We start from the raw sequence: 23,599 nt of genomic DNA, 5'->3' as shown, positions 1-23,599 counted from the left end.
ATATGTCAGGAGACCACCAACTACGCCAGCATCCGGCCGCCGCGCAGCACCACTACATGCCATACCAGGGCACATCGACAGACCATGACAAGGGATGCACGTGCACTAGAGGGGGGCGGGATCTTGGGGCGCCAGACCCGCAGCCGGGCCGTGGTTGCCCAGGACCCCGACCTCTGCAGGACAAGCAGGTCCCGAGGGCAACACCAGCCTCCAATTTACAAAAAATGAAAATAAAATAGTAAAATAAAATTAGAGAGAGAAGAAAGGCGACACACAAACATGTCAGCAGGCTACGCCTCACACAGCACCGGCCGGGTCAAGGGTGAGAAATTCTGGACAGCAAAGCCATACCCAAAGAATCAGGGAGAAGCCGAACACACCCACAGAACCCACCTCCCCCCACCAAGATTTGGAAGATAATCACTACTGAAGGGGTTGAACTACAGAGGTCAAAGGTTTCACATATTTCATTTGGGTCCAAAAGTTAATTCACGCCAAATGTCCGTGGCCTGTGCAGCTTCTACTGAAAGTTTTAAAACATTACACTTTATTTTATTAGCAACCGGCTTTGCACAAGTGATAATAACATATTGCTTTATCATTTCTTGACTTTAAGACTGCCACAGCATATTTATAAGAGGATTCAAAGTCTAAACTCTGATAGCCCACACAGTCATTAGACAAAAGTGAAACCCACTGTTTTTACTTACCCAGTGTCCAAATAGATGTGCTCAATGTCACTATGTGTTATTGGTATTTTTGTGCCAACAACATCTATGTAGACTTGAAATAATGGCGGCTGAGGATCAACCCACATAAAGTATAATTTATTCATTCTTAGAACACTCCCTTCTAAATTATGTTAACATGTACAGTACATATTTGTCAATAGTAAGTATAGGAACTACTGTAACTCAAGTGGATGCAATTCATTATCAGGAAATATTCCTTTTGGAACAAAGCCTGATTTTGAAGGGTTGGAGATTGTGTCACATTTACTTGACAAGTCTCATGACACAAAATGGATTATTGCAGTGATATTCACCTATATACAAAATATAAAAATATAATTATCATCTGAAAAGTTCGTCAAACTTGAAGCCTCCTCCGGTGAATTGTGGCTTGTTGATCAGCTGAGGTAGCACCAAGTGTTCCGCTTTGCTTTTGGCCTTCTCACTGTGATTGATGACAAACACAAATAGTACAGACATCAAACTGATTTTCAAAATATGTTTTGGACATTAATAAATCCCTATCTAAATAAATCAAAGAATTAAAAAAAAATCAAGAATGACATACGTCTCTACAACTACATTTTCAAGCACTTAAAACAAATTCCCAAAATAATTTTCTCTTGCCATTTTTCCTATGTGAAATCCTAGTTAACTTTAGTCTGAAAGTGCAAGTTAAAACTCTACTATGCAAAAGCCATTTATCAACAACACCCAGAAACGCCGCCGACTTTGCGGTGCCCAAGCTCATCTAAGATGGACTGATGTTAAGTGGAAAAGTGTTCTGTGGTCTGACAAGTCCACATTTCAAACTGTTTTTGGAAACTGTGGACGTCGAGTCCTCCGGACCAAAGAGGAGAAAAACCATGGGGGTGTATTAGTGCCCAAGACATGGGTAACTTACACATCTGTGAAGGCACCATTAATGCTGAAAGGTACATACAGGTTTTGGAGCAACATATGTTGCCATCCAAGCAACGTTATCATGGACGCCCCTGCTTATTTCAGCAAGACAATGCCAAGCCACAAGTTACAACAGCGTGGCTTCATAATAAAAGAGTGCGGGTACTAGACTGGCCTGCCTGTAGTCCAGACCTGTCTCACATTGAAAATGTGTGGCGCAATATGAAGCTTAAAATACCACAACGGAGACCCCGGACTGTTGAACAACTTAAGCTGTACATCAATCAAAAATGGGAAAGAATTCCTCCTGAAAAGCTTCACAAATTGGTCTCCTGAGTTCCAAAACATTTACTGAGTGTTGTTAAAAGGAAAGGCCATGTAACACAGTGGTTAAAATGCCCTGTGCCAACTTTTTTGCAATGTGTTGCTGCCATTAAATTCTAAGTTAATGATTATTTGCAAAAAATTAAGTTTCTCAGTTGGAACATTAAATAAATTGTATTTGCTGTCTATTTAGGTTTATTTTTGATAAGCACTCCATTTATGTCAACATAGCTTGGCTCCAAGTTCCACATTTACACTGTGAAGTCACGCCGACCTCACTCTCTCGGCTTCTATCTCCGTTTCACCTTCTTCTCCACGCCCGCTTGTATAAGCAGCAGTTCATCCTCCGTATATTCAGCTTCAAAAAGATAAGGTTGTGAATCCACATTTGTCCAAAAATAGTTGTCTTTGTTGTCTGTTACCAAGTCTGCCATGATTAGAACACACTCGCGTTTGTTTTCGGAAGTAGGAACACACATTTGTTGCCAGAAGTTGGAAGTGCTATGGAAATCGAAAGAAATGCGGTAAAGAAAGAAGTTCCGGTAATGCTTAAAATGACCAAAATTAGATAAATATTGTACAAATTGCATATTGTTATGAATGTTACTACATTATATATATATATACTTGCAGGGTGTATATAATATATGGAAGGTTTTGAAGTTCTTTTAGAGGGCTTTGAAGGCTACAATGGTGACTCCCATTAGCCCCATTTTGCAGGCGTTTTTTAAATCTTTTAATTTTAGTGTTTGGACTCCTAAACAAATGTGTGTTCTTGCCTCTCATAATGACGGGCAAAATTCTCAAAAAAGTGCAGTTCCACATTAAGCTTGAAATATGCTTTTAAAAAAATCTGCGATTTAGTGAAGCCAAAGTATTTGAAGCATAATATCTGTTACACTAGTACTCAGACTTCAGTTCTAGTCTGACAAATAGAGCTGTCCTATCTAGTCTCTGAGCATGAACTGACAAACACTGATTGAAGTAAGAGGAAAAAATTATTCTAAGACAACTTGAACAATCCAGTTGCAATGGATTCAATGTCCTATGACCACAATGACTTGGATGAATGAGAATATTCACATGTGATACTCTTTATCCAAATGCAATAACCTTCTGTGGGTTCAAGAATACTTTCTTATCTCCTATTCTCTTTAAGGACAAAGTCACAAATAAATGTGCAAGCAAGGACTAGTTTCGATTTCAATTAGATTTCCGACTCATGCTGACATGAGTGAGCCAGTCCGAGGGATGTGGACACAAACGGTCCACTGTTGTTTGTACTTTTAAGATCTACCCCAGCCAGAAGTTCAGGGATTATGTCTTGGTGATATTAGTGTCTGTGCTCTGCTGGCTGCAACTTGCAACTATTCCTCATTATGACTTTATGGGAGCTGCACAACAAAAATACAACTTAAGAAATACCTTAAAAAAGATGTACAAAGTGATTTCTTCAACATTTCTATATAAGTCATACAGCTTACCTTTGTTGCTTTTTCTGACTGAAGTACTTCTTCTTGAGTTCTGTAATCTCAGTGTTCAAGCTTTGATTTTCACTTTTGTAGTCAATCATCTTTGCATCCAGCACTCTCACCTCTGCGGTCAACGCCTGTCAAGTTATAACAAAGACTTGCAAAAGAAAGTACTATCAATGCAGACTATAGTTATAAGGGGTGGAACAGTACGCAGGGCCGGCCCGTGGCATAGGCCGTATAGGCAAATGCTAAGGGCGCCGTCCATCAGGGGGCGCCACGCCAGTGCCACAAATGTTGGAGAAAAAAAAAAAAAAAAAAGTTGGTACTATTATTTCTAAATACAAAAAATAATCCCACGTTAATTAAAATGCAAAGTAAAGCCTATTTAATAGAAATATTATTTGTTACAACATTACACCCCCCCCCCCCCTCCCTCCCTTCCTGTATCATGACTCTTTTTGGACGTCACCACATCAAAAAATCAACACAAGATGCCAAAACTGTCAGGTGCCCAGGCTAGAAAAAAGAGAAAAGAAGAGGAGGAGAAACGAGAAAAGACAGAAGTAGCAGGTAGGTAATGTTAGCCTACATGAAATTATTTGTCTGTTACAGAATGTGATAGTAACCTGGCTTTTTAGCATTAAGCTAATGCTACATGATTCGGCAATTGCTAATCAATAAATAGCTAGTTCCGTTTTAACGTCGGGTTAATATTGTGGAGGGGGCTAAATTGTTATGGAAAATAATAATGTAACGTTAGCCTACATGAAATTATTTGTCTGTTACAGAATGTGATAGTAACCTGGCTTTTTAGCATTAAGCTAATGCTACATGATTCGACAATTGCTAATCAATAAATAGCTAGTTCTGTTTTAACGTCGGGTTAATATTGTGGAGGGGGCTAAATTGTTATGGAAAATAATAATGTAACGTTAGCCTACATGAAATTATTTGTCTGTTACAGAATGTGATAGTAACCAGGCTTTTTAGCATTAAGCTAATGCTACATGATTCGGCAATTGCTAATCAATAAATAGCTAGTTCCGTTTTAACGTCAGGTTAATATTGTGGAGGGGGCTAAATTGTTATGGAAAATAATTATGTAACGTTAGGTAATTACAGTACTCCCACCTTACATTCCTCAGGGACATTTCTTTCTTTTTTTTAGTTTATTTCGAACATGAACACACTTACATCATAATACATCACACAATTTCATATCATTTCATTTTACATCATGCCCGAAAAGGAGTAGGAAGAAGCAAAGCTTATTTAATCCTACCCCTTTCCCACTTCAAAGCGTTTACAAATATATAGAATCATTTACTGACCTTTTTATATAATAAAATAACATCTATGAATTAGTATACAACAGTTTTGTAATATGTAATTAATTAATTAATTCAGTCCTTATTAACACACTGAGATGAAGAATATCTTATTTTCAATAAGGTTGAAAGTATTTCTCATAATTCTTCTTCTTTGTACTCTGTAAGCACTATTATTTTGAACAACCTCTTAAATTGGATCATATCAGTACAATTTTTAACTTCTTTACTTAATCCATTCCATAATTTAATTCCACATACTGATATGCTAAAAGTTCTAAGTGTTGTACGTGCATATAAATGTTTGTATTAGATCTTTTAAGCAGGTGTTTTTTGTTTACATTGTTATTGCCTTCTGGTTAGCTAATGTTTGCCCTGCAGGTAATAGTCACTTTTCCACCCCTTTATATATTAGGTATAGTTGTAAGTAAAAAAAAAAAAAAGGTCAAAGACAAAGCTATTCGGGTTCTTGTGAGTATATACACTTCACTGCCGATGTGGGGAGGGGCGCCACCTAAAATCTTGCCTAGGGCACCAGATTGGTTAGGGCCGGGCCTGACAGTACGCCATCATCACGGTTCGGTACGTACCTCGGTTTTAAGGTCACGGTTTGGTTCATTTTGGGTACAGTAAGGGAGCAAAATGTTAAGCGGCTTAGGTATTTGCGTAAATGGTTTTTAAAATTAATCAAACTCAAAAGGGAATAAGCGGTAGAAAATGGATGGATGGGAAACTCAAAAGGCTGGGCTGCACTGCATTTGTTTACCGAGTCGACATGAGATGACATGAACCCCTCCCACTTCTATGCGTCTGTACCAAACCCAAAGTTCCGTACTGAAAAATCAGATTACAAATATATGTACTGTTACACACCTAATAACCATGCTTCACTATTGTTGTTGTGTTCAAATACAAATCTTAAATTAATTTTCAATTGGTGAAAAGTCTATTCTTTAAGGTCAGTCAAAGCATAAGCTTTAACACGGTTATATTCCAAACAAAATATCCTTGTAATTCAAAACAATAAGGAAATGACATACTGAAATAGAAAATAGAATGTTACTGTCATTAAGAATTCAAACAAAACAAAACCTCGACAAAGAATTCAAAATTCACATTTAAGTGTCAGTTAGGATGCGCCACCTGGCCCAGGAGTGTAGTTTCAAGACAGGGTCACAAGCTGATATACGGAACGTTTGTTCGGACTTTTACTTCTTCCTATATTTAGTCAAGTTTGATGTCTTCTCGGCACTGCGCCAGATCCAAGGACCTCAATAAACTGTGCAATCTCTACCGTGTTTATTTGTTTATCAGAGTGGTTTAGCTATTCTCTTTGAGGTGGAGAAAGCTGCTAATAACTGAATCTGTTTTCTCTTCAACTAAAGACTGTATTTTTTTTATATCTATTTTGTGGCTAGACCTACATCCATGTGATGTTACTGACACCTACTGACCAGTCAGTGTACAGTACTGCATATCACCACAATATGTTGTTGTTGCTGTTTAAGTTCATTTTGAACATGCATACAGTAACAATTGGATACATAATTTTATAATTACAACATGTCCGAGTCTTAAGTGTTGTAAGTGCACACAAATGTTTTAATTTCGATATTTCTCAAGGGTTATAGTTCTCTTCCTTTGTTGAGAAGAATTATGGTGCATTTTTGTCGTAGAGTCGACTGATCGTTGACAATGGCACAAACTAACGAATTAGATTAGTCTAACACAGCTCTGGTACTTAGGATTGTTTTTTGTGTAGAATGCAATAATTATACTCTAAAAATGTGTTCTGTGGTAATATTGTGGGGTGTCTGGAAACGGATTAATTACATTTATAAGATTTCTGTTGGTAAACATTACTTTGGTTTTTATACCAGTCAGTTTTTGCCTGACATTTTAGAACAGATTACACACAAAAACAGATCGTACCACTGCAACCTTGATAATGACCACAATGTCAGTTAGAGTGTTATTTATAGGGATGTAACGGTATTGTAAACACTGTGGTATTACAGTATCAAAATCCTCACAATGCCGTGACATACATGACGGTATAAAATGAAAACTTGGTCAGTGTAGTTTTTTTGAATTTGAATTTTGAATTGGCCGGTCTGAAAAGTAAACAACAGCTCCCAAAATTCCCTGCATAACCCGAGCGTGCAAGGTCTGTGTGTGGGAGGTCTTATAGGGGAGAGAAATAATATTTTTTTCCTAAAATATTAATCAAATTTTGTCCATAACTTTTTGAGTTATGTTGCTAACAAACAGATAAATAAACCTTTACGAAAACACAACCTCTGTGGTCTGCGTACTGCAAGGCATCAGGAGCATTTACAAGACGACACATAAAGCCGGTCAGAAGTTGTAATGTTTCGACCCACATTTATTTTTCAGTAATATTGAATCAACTTGTGGTTTGAATGGATTTGTTATCCAAGTTTTAAGTAGGAAATGCATCGGGCGGCAATGCAAACAGCAAAACAAGTTTGGTGATACCACACTACTGGGAACATAAGTAATATGACAAGGTACTTGATAACCTTCCATCCATCCATCCATTTTCTATCGCTTGTCCCTTTCGGGGTCGCGGGGGGTGCTGGAGCCTATCTCAGCTTGATAACCTATCACCCGGACAACATATTTGATGCCAGCGAGACAAAGCATCAATTTATTATTATTTACAATAATAAAGGGTGTACACCGCCTTCCACCCGAATGCAGCTGGGATAGGCTGCAGCCCCACCGCAACCCCGATAGGGACAAGCGGTAGAAAATGAATGGATAGAACACTCGATTGTTAGTTAACTTTCTGAGAATCAGCATTTTCCAAAGTGATATAAGGGACAAGCGGTAGAAAATGGATGGATGTATATAAAAAGATGTCCACTACAGAGGACACTGTTTCTCTGAAGTTAAAAAACACTAAAGTGAACATTATTGTTTTACACTTGTTACACTGGATGTTTTATTGTTACTTTAACACTTTAAAGACACACAACTAAAACTCTCTCTCTCTCTCTCTCTCTCTCTCTCTGTATATATATATATATATATATATATATATATTCAAGTTAAGTTAAAGTACCAATGATTGTCACACACACACTACGTGTGGTGAAATTTGTCCTCTGCATTCGACCCATCCCCTTGTTCACCTCCTGGGAGCAGCAGCGGTGGCCGCGCCCGGGAATAATTTTTGCTGATTTAACCCACAATTCCAACCCTTGATGCCGAGTGCCAAGCAGGGAGGTAATGGGTCCCATTTTTATAGTCTTTGGTATGACTCGGCCGGGGTTTGAACTCACGACCTACCGATCTCAGAGCAGACGCTCTAACCATATATATATATATATATATATATATATATATATATATATATATATATATGAATGGCATTTTTAAGGCTTATTTTTTATTTTTTTTGGAGGTGGGGCATATACCACAATAATATTTTTTTGATACCGTTACATCCCTAGCTTATTAAAGTGAATTTCAGTCGCACATTAATTATTATTTGCCATCATGTGTCACTTAGGGACTACGGGTAAACGTTTGACTAACTCTGGCATATTGACATAAATGTTTAATATTAGTATTAACAAATAATAAACTAAACTTTGGCCAAAATGTGCATACCGAGACCATAAAAGTATAGAAAGACAACTCACCATTGATAATAAAATGATGTTACTTTTGTTCTACACCGCGTCCTTTTGTTCTCATTCATATTTAGAGTGTTACAATCTGTTTTTCCTGTGTTTTTGGTTCACTTCCTTTCTTGTGCTCTTATTTTGTTTTCACTTTCTGTTCTGTTTGTGTTGGTCCTGCACTGGCTTCACACTGCTGCTTGGATTTAGACTTCCTTTTATTGTCATTCAAATTTGAACTTTACAGATAAGAACAACATTTTGTTGCTTTAGCTGGTTGTAGTGCAGGATAAAAGAGCAATAAGGTGCAGATATAAATAAATAGATTACTGTACAGATAAATATATTGCACTTTTGCTTGGGGCTGTCTTCATCACCTGGGGGTGGTTAGTAATTATGTTTTTCAAATGCTGCTAGTCATCACCTGGGCACTATTTAAGCCAGTCACATTGGTGTGAGATGATTGCTTATGGATGTTGGTCAGTAGTATGTGTTGGTCTCCTTTTTCTATTTATTTTTCGGTTAGCTCTCAGTTGAGCTTAGCTTTTCATGCACAGCTTCCCCTGTGCTATTTTTTTACCGCTGCACTTTATCTTTTGTTCTTGTACTTAAACCTTAAATATGTATTTACCTGCACGCTGCCTGCCACGTCCTGCCTTTTTTAGGTCACGACCTCCGCTACAATGAGCGAACCTAACATAGAGTTGGGCTTAGTGGACTTTACGTGACTTGCGTCGGCATCTCGGGCAAGAATGGATAAGCAAAGAGAAAAAGGAGCCTTTTGATGGGAACAATGGTCATAGTCATAGAAATAAGAAACAACACAGTGTTCTGTAAACTGTGCAAATAAGAAACGGCTCCGGGAGCAGGCATGCATTAGGTGTGAAACTGCACTTCTGTGTTTGGATCGGTTTAGTGTATTACTAAATAAAAATGAACTGTATTCTGTACTACAGTTGTAATATGTGTTGCCCATGTCAATTGTTGATTTATTTACTATCTGGGTACTAGATTTAGCATTTGGGCAGCATTTTAAAGTCTCAACAAAGACAAATGAAGACAGACAACTATCAATCAGAACATATTGTCATGTCTGTGTAATCATGTTTTGTTTTAGTCATGTTTTGTTTAGTTATTGGACTCTTTAGTTTCTGGCTTTTCACTCCCTTGTCTTGTTTCCATAGTTACCTATTAGTTTCACCTGTTCCACGTTTGGACTAATTGTGCACTCTTGTTTGTCACCATAGCAACCCACTAGTTTTCACCTGTCATGTCACGCACCTGTTTCACATTTTGAGTCACGCACCTGTTTTCACCAATCATGTCACTGTTATTTAAGTCTACCTTTGTTCATCACTCGTTCTGCCTGCATTGTCTTTATGCCACACCGGTTCATGTCTCTTTCTGACCAAGTAAGTTTCCTAGTCCATGCCATAGCTTCTGATCTATTTAGCAGCTTCACTTGTGTTTTAGGCACGCTTGCCTTTTTTTTTGTTGTATTTTTGTGTTTGTGGGAGTGAGTGATTTATGTTAAATAAATCCAAGCTTACCTTCACGCTGTCGTCCGGAGCTGTTTTTTGCGTTGGAAGAACAACCCTGCAGCAAGCTGTGACCCCCCCACGTGACACATATGATGTACGTTATTATGAAATACTATAAGTGTACCCCACCTCTCCTTAGGCGATGTACAAGAAAATGTTTTCCTCCTTTCGTTTTGGTCATTTGTGTCCGTGGTGTTTTAAATGCAAACATAGCTTGTGGTTTGACCGACTATAGTTACTAGATCTACAACTCATTTAAAGTGTCGTTGTGGCTTTAAATATTTCTATTTGAACACAGATGATGACAGACTTGGGTATTTCATACAAGAAATTGGTGAATACCATAAGTTTTTTGGTCCTTTCCCTCAATGTCCACTGGCAATGCTGAAGCTGTTCAAGTGTCTCTGGGCCAGGCTGCCGAGCCAAAAGTTGTTGCAGCTCCACATATAGCTTCTCCTTTTCCTTGTTAGACCAAATGGATGAAAAAAAAAATTGATGCGCTTAAAACATTTTGCAAAAAGCATAATAAGTGCCTCTCTTTGTGGCAATTCACTTAGGGATGACCTGATTTGATAGGGATATTAGCAAAAAAACATTAGTTTGCATCTAAAATCTCTGATACAAGCAGTCCTGCAGCGTGTTTACTTGTACAAAGCTGGACAGCCAGTTAACATCTAAATGTCCTCCAATAAGTTGGTCTTTTATTTATTTTAGTCCAGTAATTTACAAACGGTAAACATGGTAGGCTATAGGCTACTTGGAGGTAGCAACTACACAACAGCTAAGCACACAAGCATACAAAAAAGTGTCCTTAATTGAACAATATTGCAGTCTAAAACAGCACATTTGTCAAAATAAACAAGTATTTAATAATTGTAGATGCCTATTACTTACACACACAAAATATCCAAGGTAGAAAAAGAGTATCACAAAGTATCCAGTAACAAATGTGTCCGCATCTTTCAACTTACTGCATCACTAGCTTAATTTTAATGAATATTTGTGGAAACTAGGTTTCACAAAAACAATTACCACTCCACTTCAAATTAAAGATGGTATAAGTCCATTCCAGATGGTTAATAATAAATTGGTTAGTGTTTTGCATAAAGTGGTCCATAAACCAAATGTTACAAAAGACTCTGCAAAAGCCAAAAACAGTCCATTAAGAAAAAAGAGGAATGACAAGAATGCTACCTGTAATAAGAATTCCACCTCCTCAAACTCTTCCGTCTTATTGATGAGTCTTCTCTGTAAAGTATGAACCTTCTGGATCAGTTCATACTTGCAGGGATCACTGCCCTGTCACAGACATTCATTTTTTGGATTGAGTCAACAAACAACTGTCATTATTTACATTCAACAGTAAAAAAAAAAATTAAAATACAAAGTCAAACAAAGGTCTCGGCGTCTACTGTATGTCATAGTACCTTTTGGGGTGCGATCATTTGTTCCCGTATCATTTGACATTTACCTTTTTGTAAACATAAACCCAACATTGCTAGTTGAAGAAAGCTCATACCAACAATCCAAAGAAGTGACTCACCTCCAGTCGCCTCCATCGGTGAATATTTATGGGGTTGAGTTGCTCTTCAAGGACGCCGTTCCGAATCCTTTCTTTGGCCAGCTCCCTCTGCAGCGTAAACATTTCTCGCCTGCAACAAACCAGGGGCCTCATGTATTAAGAATTGTGTGGATATCCTACTAAAAAAGGGCATACGCCAGGTTTTTGTGCGTACACACACTTATTAATACTTGAGGCCCTAGATGTATAGTTAAACAGAACAGACTCACTACTACATACAAAAAAATAATACAGATGCATGAATTGATTTAAATAATTGGAATTATTGTCTCACCATATATTTTATTCAAACTTCCTGGAGGACAAAACTGCTTCATTTTATTTTCATTTGCCCTGTAAGGAAATTTGCTATGCCAACATGTGACATGACCAGGAAAAAAACCAAAAAAAACTTAAAAGTTAAAATGTTAAAAATGATTAATTATTTTTGCATTTGATTGAGGGAAATAAGTATTTGGTCCCTTACCCATAAATCACACAAACTGTCCCTTTAAAAAAATGTACTCCTAATTAGGGCTGCTAGCAACAGTTATTTTGATTGTTGACTAGTCATCGACTTTTAACGATTAGTCGAATAATCGGATAATGTTGTGTACACCTATGCAGTGTCTCTATTTTAGTCATTGGATTTTAAATTCAGCTTCAGATATTTTTAGGCATGTACGAACAAACAATTAAGACAATTAAGATTTACAAATATGTATTTATTCTTTAACTGTGCTTCTCATTACGTGATTAAATGTTTGTCCATTTTAAAGCAAAGACAGACAAAGTGCTGATAAAAACATGTAAACAAAAGACAGTCAACATAGCTAATTTAGCTTTAGCCATGAACAGTAACATTTGCAGAGATGGGTTGTAACAAGCTACATTTAAGTTGTTTTTCTTTTTTTTCCCCCCTTTGGATACGTTGTACTTGTTGGAGTAGTTCTAATGCGACGTACTTTTGACTTTTGAGTATTTTTGTGAAAAAGAAACACTACTTTTACTTTGTTACATTGAGTTTTATTCAGTTGCTACAGTATCATTATATGTATTTATAATCTATTGATTACTGCTTGCAAAGCCACATTAATTTGGCACTTTAGAGAGACTTCATCCAGCGGGCACTGTCACATGACTTTGTTTCACCAATCCAATGTAAGCACTAGTGATGTTTGACTCCATTTCACCAATCAGGCGGAGCCTGGCAGTCACATGGCCGCACTCGGCGGCTCCGAAACTGTAAAAAGTGACATACCGGCGTATGACAAGCAGTCAAGGGGATCACTTATGTTTACATCACAAACTAGGAAAAAGAACAGTTGTATGACACACTGTCATCTGTGTCAGTAGAAATGTTCACATTTCAGCCTACAAGCTGGAAACTTCCAACTAGTGCACAGAAAACATGTTGCAGTCTAGGTAGGGGCAAGAGGGGTCAGAGCCCCCTCAAATAAATGCCTTACCCACTCAAATCAAAATGTTTTTAAATTGAGAAAGTACATTTTAATATAGTCTCAAAATTAATATATGACAAGTTGACAAAATTATCGACAATAGCGAAGAAATTCGCTGAAATAGGGACCTGATACACTAGTCAATCAATCAATCAAAGTTTATTTATATAACCCTTATTCACAAGTGTCTCAAAGGGCTGCACAAGCGACAACAAAATCCTCGGCTCAGATCCCACATCAGGGCAAGAAAAAACTAAACCCAATGGGATGACAATGAGACACCTTGGAGGGGACCGCAGATGTGAGGACCCCCCTGGGTGACCGGTGTAATGGACGTCAAGTGGATCTAGTTAATAGTGTGAGAGTCCAGTCTATAGTGGGGCCAGCAGGGGATCACCTTGAGTCAGCAGCACAGAGACGTCCCCAACTGATGCACATATGAGTGGTCCACCCCGGGTCCCGACTTTGAACAGCTAGCGCCTCATCTGTGGTCACCTAATAATAGTATCTTCTCTGATCTCTGTTCCACTGCTATGTCAGGCTCTGCGAGTCCGCACACACACAGACGCACAGTCCACCCCTCAGTAAACCAGTGTTGACGAATGAAAACGAGACAAAAACGTTGTCAGAAACTAATTGCAATCATATTTAATTTCTCACTGGCGGCGGCAAAACAAAATGTGTGGATTTAATGTGTTCTACATCGTAACATGTGTGTACACCAGCTGATTCTGGTCTTCTCACTATCCTAATCCTCTAAGCCTTTGACACCATTTCACACACTGTCCTCCTCCTTAGATTGCACAGTATTGGCATCACAAGCACACCCCTTCACTGGTTTAGATCATATCTCTCCAACCGCACTCAGTTTGTTCAACTCCGTTCATTTAAATCCCCTCCGTCTCCCGTTTCCTCTGGTGTCCCCCAGGGCTCTGTTCTCGGTCCCCTGCTTTTTATCATTTACATTATTCCCCTTGGCAATATTTTCCATACATTTAAAATACATTTTCACTGTTATGCGGATGACACCCAGCTCTACATCTCCAACAAACCAACTGCCTCTCTTCCTCCTTAAAGTTAAAGTTAAGTTAAAGTACCAATGATTGTCACACACACACTAGGTGTGGCGAAATTATTCTCTGCATTTGACCCATCACCCTTGATCACCCCGTGGGAGGTGAGGGGAGCAGTGGGCAGCAGCGGTGGCCGCGCCCGGGAATCATTTTTGGTGATTCCTCCCTTACAGACTGCCTCAGTTTACTCAAGCAGTGGTTCTCATCCAATTTCCTTCAACTTAATAGTAATAAAACCGAAATCCTACTTGTCGGTACAAAAACCATTCTCGCCAAAACCAACAGCTTGTCCATTACTCTCGGCAATTCCTCTGTCTCCCCCTCCTCCCAAGTCAAGAGTCTGGGTGTCATCCTCAACAGCACACTTTCCTTTCAAGCCCACATAAACAACATTACCCGGTCTGCTTACTTTCATCTACGGAACATTAATCGTCTTCGCCCATCCCTTACCCCTCATACTGCTGCCATACGAGTCCATAGCCTGGTCACCTCTCGCCTGGACTACTGCAACTCTCTCCTGTTTGGTCTCCCTCACAAGTCACTTCACAAACTTCAGCTTCTCCAGAACTCTGCAGCCCGGATAATCACCAGAACCCCTTCAATCCAGCACATCACCCCTGTTCTGCAGCAACTCCACTGGCTACCCATCAAACATCGTATCCACTTTAAAATAATTCTCCTCACTTTCAAAGCCATCCATAACCTCTCTCCATTTTATCTCTCTGACCTGCTCCATGTCGCCAGGCCCTCACATTCCCTTAGATCCTCTTCATCCATCCATCTCACTGTCCCCTTATACTTTCAGCCGCTCTGCCCCACATCTTTGGAACTCTTTACCACCAGACCTTCGTAACTTAGACTCAATATCCCTCTTCAAATCAAGACTCAAACCACACCTATTCCTGACTGCTTGTTCATTGTAATCATCTTTTCTTCTCTATCTTTGTTGTTGTTATTATTGTTGTTTTTATCCAATTTGATTTTATTGTTTTGATTTTGTACGGTGTCCTTGAGTGCCCAGAAAGACGCCTTATAAATAAAATGTATTATATTAATTATTATTACACCTGGGAGAAAATTGATGAGGACACATTTTGTTTTGGACGCTATACGATGCCATCAGCAGGCGAGTCATTCTGACATCTACACAACTGTAAGTTAAAGCTGTGTGTATTTCCTGCTTCCGGGTATCGTAAACAAATGATGATAAAGGCATGCATTGTAACTCCGTTTCACAACACACACATAAATCTGCTTTGCTAGAAGCGTAGCATAAAAATGTGTTTTTAAGTTTCCCTGTGTAAATCAGTGGAGAATGCAGCATCTTTAAGGAACAATGCAGTTGACCTGATGATAAAATAGTTGGAGAAGAATATTTTTGTATTATCCATAAGACTACTGTACTTTCCAGTTTTGTAAATATTGACTATTGTGTGTGAAGTCCTACTTAAGGTTAAATTCCATTTAGGAATTAGGCCATTTAAGTTAAGATACATGTGATGGTTGAAGGAAACTTTATTTAATTTATTTAATAAAATGTTTTAGTTTCCCCCCATGAGGGATTTCCACCTTATTGTGGTCAAGGGGTTGCGTACCTCAGTGACCTTAAGACAGACCTGGGCAAATTTAGGCCCGGGGGGTTAAGCTTTTCAATTTGGCCTGCCGGACATTCCCAAATAATTTTTTTTATCTTTATGATCAAAACTGTAGCTGCCATTATGATATGCAGTGATGTTTTCAAATGACCGGAATCTTCACTTTTGCATGATACACTCGTTACTATGGTAATCTAAGACAGAGCAGCTCAGATGAGGGACCAAGCAGTGTGGGTGGGGAGCGTTTCCACAGAGTGTTTCCAGAGCGGCCAGCCTAAAATGTGGGTGTCAGGGACAGATGTGGAAGGAGATTTTTACAACAAAGTTCTGCAAGAAAAGTGATATTATATCACATTGTAGGTGTTTTTTTTTTATTTACCCGATGCGTTCATATTTTGTTGTGTTTGTTGCATTTTTGTTGCGTTTCGCTTGATTGTAAAATATGTTGACCGAGAGGGGGTATGACGCTCATATGTTGTCAATATTCAGTGTTTTATCGTTCATAGTTAAAATTGTAAATCCCATATCCCTTATTTCCATGTACATTCCGGGTGTATTAGTGTTCCTAAAAATAGGACCCAAGCACACATACTGTACAGCAGATTTTCACAGCTTACATGTATATGTATGTTATATACAGTATATGTATATATATATATATATATATATATATATATATATATATATATATATATATATATATATATATATATATATATATATATATATATATATACTCCTCTCTGAGCTGCCACCTTAACGTGGTAGAGGAGTTTGCGTGTCCCAATGATCCTAGGAGCTATGTTGTCCGGGGGCTTTATGCCCCCTGGTAGGGTCTCCCAAGACAAACTGGTCCTAGGTGAGGGATCAGACAAAGAGCAGCTCGAAGACCTCTATGAAGAAAACAAGCAAGGAACCCAGATTTCCCTTGCCCGGACGCGGGTCACCGGGGCCCCCCTCTGGAGCCAGGCCCGGAGGTGGGGCACGATGGCGAGCGCCTGGTGGCCGGGCCTGTCCCCATGGGGCCCGGCCGGGCACAGCCCGAAGAGGCAACGTGGGTCCCCCCTCCAATGGGCTCACCACCCATAGTAGGGGTCATAGAGGTCGGGTGCGATGTGAGCTGGGCGGAAGCCGAGGGCAGGGCACTTGGCGGTCCGATCCTCGGCTACAGAAGCTAGCTCTTGGGACGTGGAACGTCACCTCGCTGGGGGGGAAGGAGCCTGAGCTAGTGCGCGAGGTGGAGAAGTTCCGGCTAGATATAGTCGGACTCACTTCGACGCACAGCAAGGGCTCTGGAACCAGTTCTCTCGAGAGGGGCTGGACTCTCTTCCACTCTGGCGTTGCCGGCAGTGAGAGGCGACGGGCTGGGGTGGCAATTCTTGTTTTCCCCCGGCTCAGAGCCTGTACGTTGGAGTTCAACCCGGTGGACGAGAGGGTAGCTTCCCTCCGCCTTCGGGTGGGGGAACGGGTCCTGACTGTGGTTTGCGCTTACGTGCCAAACCGCAGCTCAGAGTACCCACCCTTTTTGGATTCACTCGAGGGAGTACTTGAGAGTGCTCCCCCGGGTGATTCCCTCGTTCTACTGGGGGACTTCAATGCTCATGTTGGCAGCGACAGTGAAACCTGGAGAGGCGTGATTGGGAAGAATGGCTGCCCGGATCTGAACCCGAGCGGTGTTATGTTATTGGACTTTTGTGCCCGTCACAGATTGTCCATAACGAACACCATGTTCAAACATAAGGGTGTCCATATGTGCACTTGGCACCAGGACACCCTAGGCCGCAGTTCCATGATCGACTTTGTAGTTGTGTCATCGGATTTGCGGCCTCATGTTTTGGACACTCGGGTGAAGAGAGGGGCGGAGCTTTCTACCGATCACCACCTGGTGGTGAGTTGGCTGCGATGGTGGGGGAGGATGCCGGACAGACCTGGCAGGCCCAAACGCATTGTGAGGGTTTGCTGGGAACGTCTGGCAGAGTCTCCTGTCAGAGAGAGTTTCAATTCCCACCTCCGGAAGAACTTTGAACATGTCACGAGGGAGGTGCTGAAAATTGAGTCCGAATGGACCATGTTCCGCGCCTCTATTGTCGAGGCGGCTGATTGGAGCTGTGGCCGCAAGGTAGTTGGTGCTTGTCGTGGCGGTAATCCTAGAACCCGTTGGTGGACACCGGCGGTGAGGGATGCCGTCAAGCTGAAGAAGGAGTCCCATCGGGTTCTTTTGGCTCATAGGACTCCTGAGGCAGCGGACAAGTACCGACAGGCCAAGCGGTGTGCGGCTTCAGCGGTCGCAGAGGCAAAAACTCGGACATGGGAGGAGTTCGGTGAGGCCATGGAAAACGACTTCCGGACGGCTTCGAAGCAATTCTGGACCACCATCCGCCGCCTCAGGAAGGGGAAGCAGTGCACTATCAACATGGCGAGGATGGTGTTCTGCTGACCTCGACTGCGGATGTTGTGGATCGGTGGAGGGAATACTTCGAAGACCTCCTCAATCCCACCAACACGTCTTCCTATGAGGAAGCAGTGCCTGGGGAGTCTGTGGTGGGCTCTCCTATTTCTGGGGCTGAGGTTGCTGAGGTAGTTAAAAAGCTCCTCGGTGGCAAGGCCCCGGGGGTGGATGAGATCCGCCCGGAGTTCCTTAAGGCTCTGGATGCTGTGGGGCTGTCTTGGTTGACAAGACTCTGCAGCATCGCGTGGACATCGGGGGCGGTACCACTGGATTGGCAGACCGGGGTGGTGGTTCCTCTCTTTAAGAAGGGGAACCGGAGGGTGTGTTCTAACTATCGTGGGATCACACTCCTCAGCCTTCCCGGTAAGGTCTATTCAGGTGTACTGGAGAGGAGGCTACGCCGGATAGTCGAACCTCGGATTCAGGAGGAACAGTGTGGTTTTCGTCCTGGTCGTGGAACTGTGGACCAGCTCTATACTCTCGGCAGGGTCCTTGAGGGTGCATGGGAGTTTGCCCAACCAGTCTACATGTGTTTTGTGGACTTGGAGAAGGCATTCGACCGTGTCCCTCGGGAAGTCCTGTGGGGAGTGCTCAGAGAGTACGGGGTATCGGACTGTCTGATTGTGGCAGTCCGCTCCCTGTATGATCAGTGCCAGAGCTTGGTCCGCATTGCCGGTAGTAAGTCGGGCACGTTTCCAGTGAGGGTTGGACTCCGCCAAGGCTGCCCTTTGTCACCAATTCTGTTCATAACTTTTATGGACAGAATTTCTAGGCGCAGTCATGGCGTTGAGGGGATCTGGTTTGGTGGCTGCAGGATTAGGTCTCTGCTTTTTGCAGATGATGTGGTCCTGATGGCTTCATCTGGCCAGGATCTTCAGCTCTCACTGGATCGGTTCGCAGCTGAGTGTGAAGCGACTGGGATGAGAATCAGCACCTCCAAGTCCGAGTCCATGGTTCTCGCCCGGAAAAGGGTGGAGTGCCATCTCCGGGTTGGGGAGGAGATCTTGCCCCAAGTGGAGGAGTTCAAGTACCTCGGAGTCTTGTTCACGAGTGGGGGAAGAGTGGATCGTGAGATCGACAGGCGGATCGGTGCGGCGTCTTCAGTAATGCGGACGCTGTATCGATCCGTTGTGGTGAAGAAGGAGCTGAGCCGGAAGGCAAAGCTCTCAATTTACCGGTCGATCTACGTTCCCATCCTCACCTATGGTCATGAGCTTTGGGTTATGACCGAAAGGACAAGATCACGGGTACAAGCGGCCGAAATGAGTTTCCTCCGCCGGGTGGCGGGGCTCTCCCTTAGAGATAGGGTGAGAAGCTCTGCCATCCGGGAGGAGCTCAAAGTAAAGCCGCTGCTCCTCCACATCGAGAGGAGCCAGATGAGGTGGTTCGGGCATCTGGTCAGGATGCCACCCGAACGCCTCCCTAGGGAGGTGTTTAGGGCACGTCCGACCGGTAGGAGGCCGCGGGGAAGACCCAGGACACGTTGGGAAGACTATGTCTCCCGGCTGGCCTGGGAACGCCTCGGGGTCCCACAGGAAGAGCTGGACGAAGTGGCTGGGGAGAGGGAAGTCTGGGCTTCCCTGCTTAGGCTGCTGCCCCCGCGACCCGACCTCGGATAAGCGGAAGAAGATGGATGGATGGATGGATGGATGGATGGATATATATATATATATATATATATATATATATATATATATATATATATATATATATATATATATATATATACAGTATATAAATCTTAATTTAGATAGATATACCATCCCCCAGACACATTGGTTTCTCAAAATTTGGCCCCCGGAGTCAAAATAATTGCCCAGGCCTGCCTTAAGAGCTATATACCAGCAGGAGATTAGCCTTCAGGTGGGACAATCAAAGTTGTAGAGGCCTGACCAAGTGCAATCCAATTCCCTGGGTTAATCTTTATTTTTTACATCTTTTATTTTTATGTCCCTTTCCCTTTTTACATACTGTAGCTAACAAGCCAAGTCACTGAAGAAGGCAATGTTACTACTGTACTAGCATAGAAGAAAGTGATGGAGCATGATGGAACAGTGAGTACACCTGATGCCCCCTATACATTTCTGACTGCCCTCTCATATATGCCTGCCTAGAACCGGCCCTGGTTGCACTAAATTGCACTTGTTGTTTTACTTGAGTCCCAAGTGTTAGAACATGGATGGATGGATATTACTTTAAAGTAGTGGTAATCTTAATGGAGTACAATTTTTGGCTACTCTGCCCAGTTCTGGACTTTTGTTTTTTGTTTTCTTTTACATTTTTTGGTTGATATTCTGTCCCTTTCAGTGTAAAGAAACCAACATAAAAAAAATGTTTGTCTTTGAAACTTGTACAATTGTCTGATGATAAAATCATTTTATTCTACTGTACACGACTTACCAACATGTTTGTTCGATGTAAATATACCATCAAATTCTGTTCAAAGAATGTTCTTTGTAGGGTTGAGCTTCTTTTATGTCCTTTTGTTCTTTGATGTTTCCCTCTTTTTTACATGTCCATCCATCCATTTCCTACCGCTTCTCCCTCTCTGGGCCGCGGTGGGTGCTGGAGCCTATCCCAGCTTTAACCTTATTTTTGTGGACTTTTTGTAGCCACACTGCAACCACATAATTTCCCCAATAGGGGACAAATAAATGCTATCCTGTCCTTGCCACTTTTTTTTTAAATTCTCTCACCTCAGTTCGTCTGTGTTGGGCACCGTCTTGTCCAGGATGTTCTTCTCACGTCTCAGCCTTTTGATTTCCAGCTTGAGAAGGCGGATGTCTTCCATTCTCTGATTGTGGTGGAAGTCCCTCTTGCTTATTATCGATATCTGGATCTTGATCTTCTCATACAAGAGCGTACGTTCTTCGTTGCGCTGCAGCAGCTGCTTACCCAAATTGTCTCGTTCTCTGATCACCTAGAAATCAACAAATAACAACATATTATTGACATTATGTAATTGTTCCTCCCAATTTCAATTTCATCCCTCCTGACAACCAGAACAGAAGTTGTGCTTTAAAGAATGCAACAAAAATAGGCAGGGACATATTATTAATAATATTACACTGCCTAACCTTCACATTGCATTATTACTCATACTTATTTTTCTTTAATATCTAATTTTGCCACGGTTCATTCGGGACAAAAAAGAACCCCAACACATCACATGATATCCTTGCACGTTGCTAGCATGGTAGCTGTTAGTAATATTAGCGTATGTTTCGTTGGCATATTGCCAATGTTAAAAGACTTTGTTTTTTCATTCACTTAATTTATTAAAGTAGTTTTCAAAAAGTCAGTCACAGGCTCCAGGCCACAGGTTAGCGACAGGTAAGACACCCATTGAAAATGTCTGTGGGAACTTATATTATACATGTTTATTTTGACATGGTTAACAAAATTACATCCAGTTAAATTACGACGACATTACATTACAATTTACTCTTTAAGGAGTTAACTATAAAAAGTGCAACTCTGATATCAAGGTTGAAAGCGCTCATTTGTGACGACAAATACTTTTTTGGCTACAGGCCAAAAGAATACAATATATCCAAGATCAATTTACTTACTTAGAAATATGTATACTGAAATTTGAGATATACTGTGAAATTCTGAGTAAAATGACCAAGATTTGCATTTTGCACCATTGGAAAATTAATCGGCAATTCTTTGAAAACGGCATATAAACTTGAGCAGGCTTGTTCATCAGCTAATGAAATGCTTAGGATAATAGCCGAAAGAAAGAATATATAACCTCTAATATGCACCTACAATTGATAAGAATATTAAATAATTATTTCAAATGAATGTTACAAAACTCCTCTCTGAGCTGCCACCTTAACGTGGTAGAGGAGTTTGCGTGTCCCAATGATCCTAGGAGCTATGTTGTCCGGGGGCTTCCATGCCCCCTGGTAGGGTCTCCCAAGACAAACAGGTCCTAGGTGAGGGATCGGACAAAGAGCAGCTCGAAGACTTCTATGGAAATGCAAGAACCGAGACTCAGATTTCCCTCGCCCGGACGCGGGTCACCGGGGCCCCCCTCCGGAGCCAGGCCCGGAGTTGGGGCACGATGGCGAGCGCCTGGTGGCCGGGCCTGTCCCCATGGGGCCCGGCCGGGCACAGCCCGAAGAGGCAACGTGGGTCCCCCCTCCAATGGGCTCACCACCCATAGCAGGGGCCATAGAGGTCGGGTGCAATGTGAGCTGGGCGGTAGCCGAAGGCAGGGCACTTGGCGGTCCGATCCTCGGCTACAGAAGCTAGCTCTTGGGACGTGGAACGTCACCTCGCTGGGGGGGAAGGAGCCTGAGCTAGTGCGCGAGGTGGAGAAGTTCCGGTTGGATATAGTCGGACTCACCTCGACGCACAGCAAGGGCTCTGGAACCAGTTCTCTCGAGAGGGGCTGGACTCTCTTCCACTCTGGCGTTGCCAGCAGTGAGAGGCGACGGGCTGGGGTGGCAATTCTTGTTGCCCCCCGGCTCAGAGCCTGCATGTTGGAGTTCAACCCGGTGGACGAGAGGGTAGCTTCCCTCCGCCTTCGGGTGGGGGGACGGGTCCTGACTGTTGTTTGCGCTTACGCGCCAAACAGCAGCTCAGAGTACCCACCCTTTTTGGATTCACTCGAGGGAGTACTTGAGAGTGCTCCCCCGGGTGATTCCCTCGTTCTACTGGGGGACTTCAACGCTCATATTGGCAACGACAGTGAAACCTGGAGAGGCGTGATTGGGAAGAATGGCCGCCCGGATCTGAACCCAAGTGGTGTTTTGTTATTGGACTTTTGTGCCCGTCACGGATTGTCCATAACGAACACCATGTTCAAGCATAAGGGTGTCCATATGTGCACTTGGCACCAGGACACCCTAGGCCGCAGTTCTATGATCGACTTTGTAGTTGTGTCATCGGATTTGCGGCCTCATGTTTTGGACACTCGGGTGAAGAGAGGGGCGGAGCTTTCTACCGATCACCACCTGGTGGTGAGTTGGCTGCGATGGTGGGGGAGGATGCCGGACAGACCTGGCAGGCCCAAACGCATTGTGAGGGTTTGCTGGGAACGTCTGGCAGAGTCTCCTGTCAGAGAGAGTTTCAATTCCCACCTCCGGAAGAACTTTGAACATGTCACGAGGGAGGTGCTGGACATTGAGTCCGAGTGGACCATGTTCCGCACCTCTATTGTCGAGGCGGCTGATTGGAGCTGTGGCCGCAAGGTAGTTGGTGCCTGTCGTGGCGGTAATCCTAGAACCCGTTGGTGGACACCGGCGGTGAGGGATGCCGTCAAGCTGAAGAAGGAGTCCTATCGGGTTCTTTTGGCTCATGGGACTCCTGAGGCAGCGGACAGGTACCGACAGGCCAAGCGGTGTGCGGCTTCAGCGGTCGCGGAGGCAAAAACTCGGACATGGGAGGAGTTCGGGGAAGCCATGGAAAACGACTTCCGGACGGCTTCGAAGCGATTCTGGACCACCATCCACCGCCTCAGGAAGGGGAAGCAGTGCAGTGCCAACACCGTGTATGG

At 42.4% G+C, this 23,599-nt stretch overlaps 1 protein-coding gene and 1 long non-coding RNA gene across 3 annotated transcripts in view; one reads left to right on the top strand and one right to left on the bottom strand.

Annotated features, from left to right (window-relative positions):
* Nucleotides 1-672: 672 nt before the first annotated feature.
* Nucleotides 673-23,599, bottom strand: part of cfap58 (cilia and flagella associated protein 58) — a 49,401-nt gene continuing 26,474 nt past the window's right edge. For both annotated transcript variants that reach the window (XM_061963219.2, XM_061963220.2), the window contains exons 13-18: nucleotides 20,787-21,010; nucleotides 11,496-11,604; nucleotides 11,147-11,251; nucleotides 10,295-10,414; nucleotides 3,443-3,567; nucleotides 673-1,176 (exon numbers count right to left, since the gene is read on the bottom strand). In XM_061963219.2, coding sequence (XP_061819203.1) covers nucleotides 1,074-1,176; nucleotides 3,443-3,567; nucleotides 10,295-10,414; nucleotides 11,147-11,251; nucleotides 11,496-11,604; nucleotides 20,787-21,010 — 786 coding nt within the window. In that variant the 3' untranslated portion in view covers nucleotides 673-1,073. The remainder of the gene's footprint in view (nucleotides 1,177-3,442; nucleotides 3,568-10,294; nucleotides 10,415-11,146; nucleotides 11,252-11,495; nucleotides 11,605-20,786; nucleotides 21,011-23,599) is intronic.
* The window catches only part of LOC133608058 (uncharacterized), a 48,208-nt gene continuing 28,529 nt past the window's right edge, over nucleotides 3,921-23,599 (top strand). The window contains exon 1 of the long non-coding RNA XR_009815490.1: nucleotides 3,921-4,003. This is a non-coding gene — a long non-coding RNA (uncharacterized lncRNA). The remainder of the gene's footprint in view (nucleotides 4,004-23,599) is intronic.

Source organism: Nerophis lumbriciformis, linkage group LG09, assembly GCF_033978685.3.
Source record: "Nerophis lumbriciformis linkage group LG09, RoL_Nlum_v2.1, whole genome shotgun sequence".
In the NCBI taxonomy this organism is placed as follows: Eukaryota; Metazoa; Chordata; class Actinopteri; order Syngnathiformes; family Syngnathidae; genus Nerophis; species Nerophis lumbriciformis.
This window is presented reverse-complemented; position numbering and strand designations above follow the sequence as displayed.